General features: G+C 39.5%; 1 protein-coding gene and 1 non-coding gene across 4 annotated transcripts; both read right to left on the bottom strand.

The window, feature by feature from the left end:
* Nucleotides 1-1,360: 1,360 nt before the first annotated feature.
* On the bottom strand, nucleotides 1,361-13,448 carry LOC101793542 (P2R1A-PPP2R2A-interacting phosphatase regulator 1). 3 transcript variants are annotated; one of them, XM_013103583.5, is made up of 10 exons: nucleotides 12,847-13,448; nucleotides 12,551-12,629; nucleotides 11,177-11,233; nucleotides 10,760-10,803; nucleotides 10,627-10,681; nucleotides 10,300-10,401; nucleotides 9,031-9,119; nucleotides 8,432-8,493; nucleotides 5,705-5,801; nucleotides 1,361-4,617 (listed from the first exon to the last, which is right to left on the bottom strand). In XM_013103583.5, the coding sequence occupies exons 1-10, from the start codon at nucleotides 12,960-12,962 to the stop codon at nucleotides 4,467-4,469; spliced, it is 852 nt and encodes a 283-aa protein (XP_012959037.1). In that variant the 5' UTR covers nucleotides 12,963-13,448; the 3' UTR covers nucleotides 1,361-4,466. The 3 variants fall into 3 exon arrangements, with proteins under 3 accessions (XP_012959037.1, XP_005023854.1, XP_027320918.1); XM_005023797.6 differs by having other exon boundaries at nucleotides 8,432-8,496; nucleotides 12,847-13,436; XM_027465117.3 differs by lacking the exon at nucleotides 1,361-4,617 and having other exon boundaries at nucleotides 5,701-5,801; nucleotides 8,432-8,496.
* On the bottom strand, nucleotides 4,704-4,850 carry LOC113844777 (small nucleolar RNA U109). Its single transcript, XR_003499664.2, has one exon. It is a non-coding gene; the product is annotated as a small nucleolar RNA U109 (small nucleolar RNA).
* Nucleotides 13,449-14,732: the final 1,284 nt, after the last annotated feature.

Consider the following 14,732-nt stretch of genomic DNA (forward strand, 5'->3'; position numbering starts at 1 on the left):
CAGCTCTGCAGCCTATTTACTTCCTCAGAAAACAGGCCTGCCCTAAAATAACATCTACTTTTGGTTTAACCTTGATGACAAAGGTCCTAGTCATGAATTAGATAACCAGTCCTTAAAGAAGCTCGATCACCAATCCCACGTCCTCTCCAAAGATGGCCATAAAAGTAGGAGAAGTGCTAACTGAATTTTGATGGGCAGGCATAGCTTTCTTTTGGGGATGGAATGAACAAAAAAGTCCTAGATTTGACAAGGAATCTTTTCCTTTAAGTTTGAATAGCCTGTACCCTCACAGAAGTTTCAGCTGCTTGCAACACTTTTTATTTGAAAATCAGTTGGATAAAGCAGGTCTAAGTTTATGGCTAAGATTCTAATTTATGGTCAAAGGAGTTGGTACATCCTTCGGCAGCTCACTGGATCATCTGGTACTTTAAATAATCCATTTCACAATAATCACCAAATTTGCTAAGAATTATTTATTAAAGCTCAAGACTGAAATGTTGAATAGGAGACAAATCCCTTCGCTCTTACTAAGGACTGTTGCCATTTATATAATAACCTTGGAATACAAGAGGCAGTCTGTATAGCTCCGAAAATATTTCTTGGCCTTTAGTCCAAAAAAGCAAATGAAACTGTCCAATGACTTCATGAAGTATTTGAACAGATATTAACGCAAAGCTTTTTGTTGTTGTTATGAAACTACCAGGAATATTTTATGCAGATGAAATTCCTCCATGAAAAAGAAGTTTTCATCTTTGTTGTCACACAGTATATTATTCAGATCTGCAGATAAGAATGTGGATATTTGCAAAAAATAATTTCCCAAGAGTTATCTATTCCAGTACACACTGAATCTGCCTAAGCCTGTTCAAGTTAACCTCTGCATACAGTCCCCAACACGGTTCCGCCTAGAGTTGTAGTCTTATATTTAAAATGCCTTCAGCATTTCCAGTCATTAAAATGAGTATTTTTATGAAATCTAAAAAAATTCCACTTTACCAATTTTATATAGTATAGCTTTCCTTGTGCATTTAAAGATGACTTTTCCAATAAAGTCTGCAGGACTCAGATTTACATCCTCACCCACTGACAGTTTAATTAATTTAATTGTAGGAGAAAGTATTTAATCACATACAATCAGAAAAACAGCCCCTTAAACACAGGCTTTTGGGCCCAATATGAAATTCAATGAATTAGAATGAAACATGCATACTGCAATCCATTTCCTGATTCAGAACACTTGATATTATCAAAACACAATTCCACAATTGACTTTTTTTTTTTTTTTAACCTCTCTAAACAACTTGTAAAATCCTTTCAGCATTTTAAGCCTGGTAAAAGAGGAGTCAGTATACTTCAGGTATAAAGGCAGTGCTAGTCTAGTTGTAATGAACTGTACAAACACCAACATCATAATGCTGTGCTAGTTAACATATCAAAAATATGCCATCTAAAATGCTGCTTGAATGACACAGATATCTGCTAGTATCCTAACTTTCTTTCCAATAGTTACAACATTAGAAGGAATCATCACTGGTGATTCTCAGCAGTACATACACATTAATGACTTATTTCAAAAAAGAAAAAAAGAAGGTGAAAAAAGACAGGAATTCTCATATTCCTGTTTAACTCATTATGGCAATTCAGCGCAACTAAGTCTGATGAATTAAAAAGAAAAAAAAAAAAAAAAAAAAAAAAAAACAGTGCTGTGTCAGTGGTTATCTGTTAAAGCTGACTACCAGCACCAGCTGGTGTTCTTCCCCAAAGTGATATCTAATTAGTTACAGACAAGACAGTTAATAAGTTAATAAATCCAGAAATGCAACTTTTCAGTTTTAGTCAGATTGTGCTGTACTAGCCTTTACACTGCAATAAAGATCAATTCTGTAAGCAGCAGAAACTCACATGCAGTTAGGTGCAAATATCAACTATTAGAGTATTAGAAGACTTCATCTGTTTAGTTTTAAAATGAGCAAGTGGTATTACAGTTGTGAGTGTTAAATACGGTCCTAGATGGGACCTATTACGATTACAAAAAAAAGATATTTAATCCTGAAACAACAGAAAAAGCATGTGTGTATTATATATATACATATATTTTATAAAAGAGCAACGCCTTCTGAAGAGTGGAGAATAGCCAGAACACTAAAACAATGCTGTAACAAGAGCCATTATTTGTGCGTTTGCTTTATGAAGCTTACATTCTAATGTTTACAAAGGGCAGCACTTATATAAGACTCTCCACTAACAAACAAATCTGGGATACATCAATTGTACAGGTAAACCAGCCAAAAATAAGCGATAGCTATGTTCTTCTCAGTTTTAAGAAAGCATGCAATAGGTTTGCCCCTTCTGCCACCCCTTGTTCAGATTTGTAGATCACAGAACCAGTAAAAGGACAGTATAATGAAACCGGGGCACAGATAACAGATTGAATTTTATCACAGACTGTTTATCAATATTTTTACAAATGTAAAAGCAGCCTTCTTTCACCATCAGAAAGGCAGAGAAGATACAAGCATGAATAAAAAAATAATTAAGCAATTTAAGACATCAAAAGTTCAAGAAATAGCACTGTGCATATACAAATAAAATTAACATTCAATACTGTAGAGCTCGTTTAAAAATGGCACCAATGGACAATATTTTACAATATGCACATTTATTTGAGGTGGGGAACTAATGCTCCACAGGTGAAGATGATAATACAAATGATAGTGCCACTGTTGGCCCATTATGGTACTTCTTACAATTTAATGAAAACACTTTAGAAAATAATCTGGTATGTACATGTCTTCTGGAAACTCAATGGCTTCTTCAGAACAGAAAAAACTATGGTTCTCCCCCTCCCCTTTTTAGCCAGACAATATTGCCAGAGATTGTGCTCACTCTTAAAGCACATAATCTTACTTTAAATTCAGTGCTATTTTCTTTCAAGAAGATCAGAAGTTGTACTTTCAGATAACAAAAGCAATTATGTTACAAACATTCAAAAATGGAAGCTTATGATTCTGGCAGACAATGTTGCGTATTAAATACAAACCAGCCAGCAATTACCGAACATAAAAAACTTATTCAATCATAAAAAAATACTATAATTCATCACCACAGACTTTTTACATAGTTATAAATAATAAATAGCATAACACAGTAGATTACAAACGGATTTATTTTGCCCCGTTAAAGTCTTTTAAAAGTAAAATCTCTATTGTCTTTCCTCAGACTGACCAAAGTACTGTATCAAGACTAGTCATAGTCCAAATATAACTCCTTAGCCAAACAAATTTGCAGAGCTTATATTCAATCTAAATTTTAAGGTCTCTCCTTACAAATCGAATGTTCGCTCTGCCATTTGCCCTGCTTATTACGAAGGCATAAACGCTGTATATAGCAGCTTCAAAAGTCACTTTGTAGGCTGCCATCTCACAGCGTGGTTGGACTGCCCACAGCACCTTGTAACGGAGCACACACCTTGGAAAGGAACGCTAAGGAAAGCAGCATTGACGACAGAATCTGGTAAGCACTCTATAAACAAGCTGTACACAAAGGACTTCCCTCCCCCCCACCCCGGTTTACATTCCATAATTCTGTAACAATGTCCCCTAAGGCACAAAAATACCTGTGACCTCAATGCCACAGGAGACATTGATGGTGCCATACATGTTCTCCTACACAGTAGTTTAAATAACTTAGTTATCTGCACTGTATGTCTTAGATCGAGGCATGGATTAATTTTCCTTGGCCAAATGTTGCTGATTATTGACCGTATTTTCATATAGTCCGTAGGACGAAGGATCTGGGGAGAAAACTATGCAGCTATTTCAATCATGTTCATTCGTAGAATATTATTTCTTCACCAACGGCAAAAGTGGCAGTCATTAGTTGTTTGGTTTTTTTTGTAATGTAATAGAGTGAGATTTCCAGACCCATTGTGGTCTTCTGTAACAAAAGTGACTAGCAGCACTAAGAAAAATTTGTTTTCTCCCTTCTGCAAAAAGGATTTGAGGCTAGTGACTAAAGAAAAAAAAAAAGCAGGAATAGTTTCACTTAATGGTTGAAGTGCCAGACAATAAATTAGTATTTTCAAATCCTTGCGAACCAAATTATTTCCCTAGACATAGTGACCACGATAATAATAGAAGTATTTTCCTAAAAATTGCAACACTAATAGGTAGATACCTATCTTGGAATCAAAAAGTGTATGCAAGTTCTTGAAAGCAAGAAGTTAGTATAATCTGAGCAGACATCTTGTTTAAAAAATAAATCCGCAAAACCAGACATTAATATGGTCTACAATGTCCATTAAATGGATAAATCAAAATCACTGGAAAGTTGCCAAGGATTACAGTTACACTAATTTTCCATGTAACAATCCTCATGTTAACGGTTCAAGGATCAGAGTTCATTTCTCTGTACAAGTGTACAGTAAGGGAACAGCACAGCCAAACACTGACTCGGAACTCATTAAGTCACTTAGGTGAGAGATCATCCATCAAAATGAATGAAGAGCATGAATTTGAACACGTTACTGGAGACTCTGTGGTTATGCTGCCTTTAGTCAGTGAATCAGATGAAGAGCCAACACTGCTGCTACTCCCATCAAGTATGTCTGAAGACAGGCTGAGGAAAAAGAAAATGGTTATTTAGTAACACAGGCATCATGAATTTGTCTACAAAGCTAATGTACTTTTTCTCCTTCATAGGAAAGATGTAGGAGACATATACTACCACTCAGTCTTTACTCCAAGACTGGCAGCCCTGAAGACTCCTTGTTTTCTGTAGCATGTTATATGTATATTCATGCTCCTTAAGGGAACGAGGAGCAGAATTTTATTTTTTTTTTTAACATGCAGAATAAATTACTACTCTGATTTTAATCAGTTGTAGAAAGGAGATGACAACTAACAAGCAAAATCTTAAAAAGATTACAGGAAAGAAAGAATAAGAATCTAATCAGCAATGCAGCATAGACGTCGTTAATTAGCTATTATGTTTTTAAAATGTTACACTACTCAAAGCAAGATTTTGAAATGCGTTTTTCCTTCTTAAGTAAGGAATTACTCTGTTTGGATTCTGAAGTCTTGATACATGATTCCAGACAGCTTGTAAAAAAGATGCTTTTGTAATTTAGCTGGAAGTAATATGAATGAAATATTTCTAGGTCCCAATTCTATAGGTATATTGAAATCACAGTAATACGGAATTGATATTTTAGAATACTTAGTATCTGACTTCTGACTATATATTCAGCTTTTTATGATCATAATCATAAAGGAGACATAAATCAGAATGGAGACAAACAACACTAAAAATCTTGAACTTGTCAATATGAACTATGTGACTGCAGCAACTATTCACATATACATTATCTAGGTATTCAGGTAAGTGCCACAGATACTATACAGTCACTGCCTACAAAATACTGAAATGATGAAGCATCTTCAGATGAAGGAACATTGCTAATGAACCAATCATGACTTGTAACGACTATATTCAGAATGACAGTTTTGATATACAAAGTCTAAGCTAGTGTCTGCTCAGGAAGAACTGATCAAGTGGACAGGAACGTTATCATACTACACTATCACAGAATTCCCAGTAATACGTATATGCAAGCTATAAGCAAAATATTTTTTTCTGAAGAACGGAAAGATTTGTACGGATGCACATTCCCTGGTTTGGCAATTTAGGGCACGCAATATTTTACCATGAACTGAGATCTGTCAGATGTGTAACATCTGGAGAAAGCATGTTGGTTGTTCCTTGAAAAAGTCTCTTTGGCTGACTTTCAGTTTCCATTTCACCTGAAGAAAATAGTGCAAATAATCAAACTTACTCGAGTCTCTGGAATGTCCATTTAATATTTGTCTATAGTAAGAGAGAAGTTTGTCCCATAATAGAGCAAGCTGGCATTTATGACGTGGTAAATCTTCTAATCCAGTCAACCAAGCACTTAGATAAGACATTAATTTTATGCTAGCTGTTGTTTAATCATCTAGTCCATTCTTTAACTAATGCTCTGGCAGTATCTGACAGGCTACAGTGAAAGATCTCAAAGACACAAAAACAGACACTTCCTAAGTTCAGACTACAATCAAACAAAATAATCTAAAGCAAACTAATTACCGTGGCTTAATTTTAAGTGAGCAGTTGAGATAAGGCAACCGACGTATCCCAAAATCTCAAGATTAAAGTTCTTAGTGATTACAGAAATAGAAATGCCAGCTTGGTACACGGTTTCACTCTCCTGAGTACAACAAATACTTAAACATATGTACACTTTTACATAAAAGCTGAATAGAAAAAAGTGAGCATGTGTATGCATTTCCAATTACTCATCATGGATCAGACTTTGTACCTGTAATCATCTACTGACATTAAAAGATTAAACGTGATGGGGAGAATTCATAAGGTCTGTTTAGTATAATCCACCCTGAGAATGAGCTAGCTCATTAATAGCTTCTGTATAATAGACATTTTGAAATACCAAGAACTTGCAGATAACAAGCTTAAAAGAAAACCCTCTCAGCTACAATATAGTTCAATTTTCAGCTTGGCAGCAAAAACATAGGAAACGGAAATAACTTTGTCTTTTTACCTACCAGCAGCTGCAGTGTCAGTTTGAAAATCTGACAGAAGCTAAGCATTTCAGTTAAACAGTATATATTTATGATAGACAACAGAATCCTACTACCATTCATTTTATGCAAGACTGATAACACCCCAAGTTTATTTCCTTTAGCACACAATCCCCCACCCCCTTTTTTTTTTTTTTTTTTTAAGGGAAAGAATGACAACTTCCATCAAGCAAAATGGGGAAAAAAAAAAAAGATATTCAATACTTGGTCTTACATGTAAGTGAAAAAAATGCAAAACAACAATTAAAGTAACACTTGCAACACTTGAAATTTCACAAAGCTGCACTGCACAGTGCAATTAGTATTAATTCCCTATTGCAGTGAAATGTTCTCAAATGCATGACGCATTTAGGAAAATAAATTAGGTTCATTTATATGGATTAGATATTTTAAAATTAGGTAACATTTTGAACTATTTCTTGATATTTCCAGTAAAAACCTTGTATCTCCACTTTGTAGAAGATGCTCCACCAGAGCACATAGACAGGGTGAGGAAAGCCTGCCCTTTTTGTTCTGTTTTTAATACATTTTACAATTGTACACAAGTTATTTTAAGTAAAACATCACAGCATGAATATCTATTCCCTGTTTATCACTGAGCTTCATACAGTTTTGTACATTTTTTTAATGATTCTAAAATTCACAGAAATTCATAATTGTTCTAGGATGTAGTTTGAATATCCTTAATGCAGACTACTTTCAATAAAGAATGCAGTTTTCCTCATTCAGGAGGAAACCTCTTGAAATTCAACAAAGGCAAGTAAATGCAGCATCCTGAACCTGGGAAGAATACTCCCTCCCCCACTCCCAAAGCACCAGTACAAGCTGGGGGCTGACCTGCTGGAAAGCAGCTCTGCAGAGAGGGATCTGGGAGTCCTGGCAGCCAGCAGGCGGACCACGAGCCAGCAACGGGCCCTTGTGGCCAAGAGTATCCTGGAGGGCATTGGGAAGAGCACTGCCAGCAGGTCAAGAGAGGTGTTTCTCCCCCTCTACTCAGCAACTGGTGAGGCCTCTGCTGGAGTGCTCTGTCCAGTTCTAGGTTCCCCAGTACAAGAGGGACGTGGAGCTCCTGATGCAAGTCCAGCTAAGGGCTACTAAAATTATATGGGACTGAAGCATCTATAAGGAAAGACTGAGGGAGCCAGGTCTGTTCAGCCTGGAGAAGGCTTTACATTTTTACTGTGAGGGTGACTGAGCACTGGAACAGGATGTCCAGGGAAGGTGTGGAGTCTCCTGCCCTAGAGATCATACAAAAGCCATCTGGACACAACGCAGGGTAATGTGCTCTAGGGGATCCTGCTTCAGCACAGGGGTTAGACTATACCATCTCCAGCGGTCCCTTCCAACCTCAACCATCCTGTGATTCTGTAAAATAACACTGATCTGCCCTGCACTCATCTCTCTCTCACCTTCTGAACTTTCCTAGTAAAAACAAACATTCAGTACTAAGTTTAGAAGATACTGCATGATAAGCAACATTCCTTGGATGATCTGAAGGGTGTGCACCGCACAGTGGTAACTCTTAGGAATGCCAAGGCTCACAAATATTCACAAACATTTAATTTGATGTGGAATAAAGTTTGCCTCTTTCAAGCAGTAGCTGTTCTAATGTTTTTCATTCTTGTATTTTAGACTAGCTACTTTACATTATATGTGTAAATTACAATTGGTAAATTCCAGTTCACCATGGATACAAGCACATTATATACACAGGAAAACAACAGAAAGAAAAAATGTATCTTCCTGCTGCAAACCTACATCCATACTAAAGCATCTGACAATGTAAATACACGTACCTTTTCTTTTAATGGGGCCAAGAACACTAGGCCTGATACAGTTGATTGGACTTTGACTCCTCCTGCTAGAGAAAATATTGATAGTGAAAGTTCCAAGTTTGAACACCACCATACTTAGCATCAAATCAACACAACCATATATCAAATGTTTGTTAAAGCTATTCCTGTACAATTGGAATGCTTAGGGAATCTGAACACACAAAGAAGTGCTGCCTATTAGAGCAAATTATCTGCCACAGAAAATTTGTTAAGTTTTCTAGGGTCTTCTCCTTCTCTTAGTACATGCTCACTTCAAGCCATTTCTATCTTCAGTATAATATTTATATGAAATTGATACAGTGACAAATTAATCGAGTTCACTGGAAGGACCAAGGAATTTCCTCACAAGAAACAAAGTCTAGTTTAAAGATTCTTGTAAGAACACTCATGTAAAGCTACCATTGGTAAAAAATAAACCTGCAAAGCATTTTTACATGGCAATGCTTCAGCTATTCTAAAAATGAAGCCTCTTTTAATGCTTTGGCATCAGCTTTAACTATCTTTATGCTAGCCTCGGAATTTAAGCCAACGTATACCTGTTGCTTTCAGAAGTTACTTACTTGGAGAATCGCCTTGTTGGACTGGGAATAGGACTTGGAGGTAATCCATTACTGCTCACAAACATTTGCAATGATGGTGAAAAACACTGCTGCAGAATGAATGACATAAAGATGATTCAGAATTCCCTTTTAAATACTGAAGTGTCACGCCCCCAATCAAAATACCCCCAATTAAAGAAAACTTAGTAACAGAATAAGGCAGAAATGATTAAACAGAATCTTGGAGGAATTAAAACTCAACTTGCAAAAAATACACTGGCTAATGCAATACTGCTCAGATTAATCTGAAATTCAAAACCGTATGAAATCCAAAATTTAAATAGACTGTTTTCTAAATAAAACTGTTGTTTCTGTTCTTCCCATTACAGTTAGAAATAACAGTACAGTACTCAGGACTTACTTTTTTTCCAATACATTTGTTATGCAAACCAGCTGAGTTTACTCAAAATACCTGAAAATTTAATACAGTCTGCCAGAGCAGAAGAGACTATTTAGCTCTGTGATACTGTAGCTCATTTGATCTTAGCCTGTGAATACCCAAAGCTAAGCACACAAATATTTCTCGCAAGCTCACTGCAATAAAACATTAGCAGTACAAAAGCAGAACCACAAAAAAAGGCTGAGAACAAGGTCAGGCAGCCCACCTTTAAACACAGTTACTATTTTTTCTGTGCTAACATTTCAGTTTTCCCATCCTTACTGAAAAAAAAGTAGTTTACCCAAGATTCACCTTTTTCCTTTTCCAGCATTTGCTATCAGTCTTCAGTGCAAATTAAGCATGCCCAATTTTGAGCTGAGTCCGTCAGTGAGTTTATGCCTTCCTTTCCATAACTGATGGACATAAATTACTCCTCCTCACCACACAGATCTGCAGCTTCTGCTGTTTGCCTAATCTCTTCCTCTCCACATACAATACATTCAGATTTTGGTGCTTCTTCCCCAGCACGCCCCAATTATGCGGTTGAAGATCAAGTCTGTATACGATTACTACAATGACCTCTTCTAACTTCCCTGGAACCAGAATCCTAACCACCCAAACATTACACAAATAAAAGCAAGTGAAAACATGCAGTGTGAAAGAATTAGCACACTGCTTAAACTCTGCAGGCTCTAAGGTAAGCATCTGATTATTAGAAAACAGTAATACGTGGATTTGGGTTGGGTTTTGTCATTGCTGGTTTTTAAATCTGTGAAGTTTCACATTTTAGAATTTTCAGTGAAGGTGAACTGTAAAGATGTGTTTTCTGTTTGGTGTTTCACTTATCCTACCTTTCCTATTCCTCTTGTAGGTGAAGGTGCCGGCGAAACTGGAATGAAGTCTATTCTCTTTGGGGAGGAAGATTTCTCAGACTTGTCCAAGTCATTGTCGCTCTGTAAATACAAAAGTTTCAAACTTCACAGTTGCACAAGACACTACCTTAGAATCCAAGCTACAACCTTCCATGGAAAGTTGTTAGGCCAAGTACGCAAAAGAGCTAAAACAGATGAACTTCGGTTTATCTGAGATTATTTCCACAGTTACTCCTCTCTTTCCCTTAAATTCATCAGTTGAGCGTAGAAGTGGAATTAAATATGAAACATCTATAAAGAGATTACCAGGCTCAAGCTTTCCTCCCATGATTGGCTTATCTGCATTGCTGTTTGCACTTCCCTAGAATACAAAAAATCCCATCAGTAGCTACAAAGAGGATAACTGACTATTTTATCATCTTGTTTCCATAACACTCACCTTTCGTGTGCTGTTTCTCTGTTCATTAAATCCACTCCTTCTTCCTGCAGGAGATAAACATTTTAAGTTTTTATGTAACATCTGTTCATCACAGGTACTTATAATACTACTCCTGATTCAGTAATTTGCTTTTAGAATTGAAATATGGACAATAGAAGCTCTCCAGAAAGAAAAACTGCTATAAGCCTACCTCAGCATTTCTCTTAAGGAAACAGCACTCCAAAAATGCAAGGTAGTTGAAACATGACAACAATAAGCCTTGCAATCACACTTCCGTGTTGAAATTAAATCTTTTTTAGCTCTGTTTCCTCTAATACTTGAAAAATTCAATAGGAAAGAAACTCACATTATGTATTTCAGTATTATATAAATGCTTTTCATTCTGTTACTAAATATATAGTTAAAAACCTCACTTACCCTTCTGATCTGATGAAGTCGACTACTAGGAATACGAATGGGAGATGATGACAGCAACTGAAAAAAAGTGACAGCCACCATGATTAAATCGCAAACCAACAGCCTGCATCCACCCATACACCTACATTTTTGTTGAATTAAAAATGAGCTGTACAACTTCATGTGGATGACTCAAATAATGTTGCAAAATGAAAACACTGACCTTCAAAAGACTAGTTTTACTACTTACAAATTCATTCTGTCACTCTGCAAGCAGTGCTGATCTCAGAGTTGCATGCTCTTAGTATCTCAAGTGCACAAACAGCTGTATGTGCCATTTAAGCAAGAGAGGGATTATAAATGAAACTGAGAGTATTATCTAATTCCCTACTGTCTAGAATAAGACGACAGACCCCTGTACTAACTTACTCAACCAGCTTACTTTTATAGAGCATTTCAGCTCCATCTTGAAGAGCATTCTGTAAACCTTTACTTTTGCAATTGCGAAGTACCTTATACATCTAATCCCTTTGAACCTTTGGCTAGTGCCACATACAGCCAACAGTTCTCACTCAGGATGCCCACGTGTCTGTCTACATGACACCTACTATTTGAGTTCCAAAGATTTGCAGTCTGTCTTTAAACATACCTCATAACAAAAGACTTTGAACTAGAACTCCACTGCATTTTTTCTGAACAAGATAAAAAACATAGAAGTAACACATATTTTAGGACTTCACGTTCCACAGGTTTTGAGAAAAACAATTTAATCTTCACTACCCTTGGATGAGAGAGAAAAAATAGCAGAAAAGAGCACATAGCTCAGCATAAGCTGACAATAAAGAAAGAGAGAAAAATGAAACATAACATCTTTGAAAAATCACGTAAGTGCACTACTGTATGCTAACAGATTTATACAACAAGAGGCAGAATATCAACCAGGATATAAAACTCTTCTCCATATGATTCTCTGATGTCTAGTGTTCAGCCTTTGCAAAAAAAAAAAAAAAAAAGGCCCCGTGAAAAAAAAAGGTCAATGGAGCATTGCAAATCCCTCTCTTCCGTTTTTACAACAAATTAAAAGAACCATTCAAGACTTTCAATTGTGATAGCAGTTTTTTCTTCCCATCTGTGTTCAGGTCCAAATTAATATTAAGATAGTACTTAATACCAGAAATCAATCATGGTTCTTGATACTGTTCCGTTCTTGGGGATATGCAACTAATGCACAAGCATTGTTTTATTGTAGGCAGCAGCTGCAGGTGAAAAATGCATATTCTGCAGTCTGGAATCTCGCTCTGACGCTTAGTGCAAGCACAAATCAAGTTTAACTTCATTTCTCCAGCCCAATTACTTCTTGTTAGGTGTAAACAAAACATGCTTGAGATTCCTTACCATACTGTGACGGCTCATAACTGTTGTACTGTTCCTGCGAGTTCGCAACACGTAAGGCTGAAAAACCTGCGAGTTGTCACTGCAGGGAGAAAAAACAAACAGGCTTTGTGAGCAGCCTTCTGAGGGATGCTTAGAACCACACTTTCCTTAGAACCACACGGTGCTACTGGACGTACATCCATCTCCAGCGCATGGCAAGCACCCATTTGACTTCCACAGCTTTACCGCAGGCCCCCGGCCGAGGGCTCCGGGCCCGGCCCTGCCGAGGGCTCCGGGCCGGGCCGGGCCGCGCTCACCTGAGCCCGTGGATGAGGGGGGCGCTGTTGGATCTCCTCAGGCCGCCCCCGTCGCTCGGGGCCGCGGCGCTCCCCGGCGGCAGCTCCAGGTCCAGCTCCATTTTCTCCTGAGCCATCGCGGCCCCGGCCCCGCCTGCGCCTGCGGCTCGGCCCGCTCCGCCGCGACGCCCATTCACTGCCGCCGGCCGCCGCGGCTCCTCCTCATCCCGCGCCGCCGCCGCCGCCGCTCCCCAGGGCGCGGGGCGCTGCGGCCGCCCCTACAGGCCCCGCGGGCGGCGCCGCGGGCAGGGGCCGGGGGCGCGCCGGGCCCGCCGAGGGGGGCGGCCCCAGCAGCGCCCCATGCCCCTACAGCAGCCCCTACAGGCCCCTGCCCGGCCCCGCGCCTCCCGGGGCCGCCGCCTGCGCGCGGGGCGGGGCGGGGCGGGACGGGACGGGACGGGACGGGACGGGCGCGGAGGCCGCGGGACGGGACGGGACGGGACGGGAGCGGAGCGAGCGCCTCAGGCCCGACGCCCCCCGCCGCCGCCGCCAGCCCCGGCGCCGCCACCCAGCGCGCATGCGCGGGAGGCAAGGCGGAGGCGCGGCCCGCAGCTTACCGCCCGCCGCGGCGCACGCGCCCTGCCGCCGCCCGGCCGCTACCGCGCATGCCCGCGGGAGCCGCGTCGGGCCCGAGAGCCGGCTTCGGCTCCGCTCGGGCTCCCGAGAGCCTCCGAGGCGGGGGCGAGCGCCGATTGGGCGCCGCGGCGGGGCGTGTGTTTGAAATGGGCCAATGGGAGGCGGGGGGGCGGCTGCGGCACGCGGGAACGCGGCGTGTGGGGGGCCGCGGGTTCGAGTCCGGCACTGCCATTGGGTTCGGTCCGCTCAGTGCCGAGCGATTAAAATATTGCAGTTTGTGTCTTCTCATTGTTTTTTTATTTTTTACATATCCATCTATAGTAACAGCTGCAATATACACGCTTGTCTCTTACATTCAGGGGTTCTTCAGGGTCCTTAGCAGCATCACATTTCAAAAAGTTTTTATTTTCCTCTGGGCAATGGCTGTTGTTTTCTCAAGAGCGTTAAGCGCAGAAAAAGTTGGCGTGGAAAACTTTAACTTCTTGCTATTTCAACTTTTTTTTTAAGTGGAAATATAGCTGCATGAACTATTCCACTACTTGAAAAAGACTGAATGTAGATGACCTTAGATAACGGAGTAGAACTGCCCATAGCGTTGCCTTTTTTGTTAATCAAGACTGAATCAAATGTTTTCCGCTGTTCTATGCTCAATGTAGGACTCTAATCAACTCTTTTGTTGAAGTTCAGTATTTCTTGCATTATACTGACACTTTGTGCCTACTGTGTCTCTACGATGACTTAACAGGGCCCATGCATAGTACATTTAAAGTATTTTCAAGCTTTATCAGTATGTGTTTATGTTGAAAAACCTGGAGACAAACTTCCCTGCTTTGTATTATTGCAGAAGGAAAACCTTTTACAACCTTATGCCATTGCTTACACCATGATATATTGTAGCCAGTAATGATGCCTTTCTTTGAGATGATACAGAATCCCTATCTATTCTGGGAAAAACAAAACAAAACAAAAACACTAAAGCCTTATTGTGCTTGATTTCTGGTAATTATGGTCAGTCTGTTTAACTGGAAAAATAGGATCTAGTACTTCAAGAGGAAAAAAACAAAAAAGCTATTAATCACGTCTTACTGCCACCATTCACTAAAAGCAACACCATATTTTTAAGCTTTAATAAAAGATCTTGCCCCATTCTCCTTGTCTGGTGCTTCAGCACAAGCACTTTGTCAGCTGAAGAGTGCCAAAAAGCCAATTTGAGTGAAAACATCTAGCCTGGAATGGAAATATATTCACACATAGGTTGGCTCTGTTAATAT

Source organism: Anas platyrhynchos, chromosome 10 (assembly GCF_047663525.1).
Source record: "Anas platyrhynchos isolate ZD024472 breed Pekin duck chromosome 10, IASCAAS_PekinDuck_T2T, whole genome shotgun sequence".
In the NCBI taxonomy this organism is placed as follows: domain Eukaryota; kingdom Metazoa; phylum Chordata; class Aves; order Anseriformes; family Anatidae; genus Anas; species Anas platyrhynchos.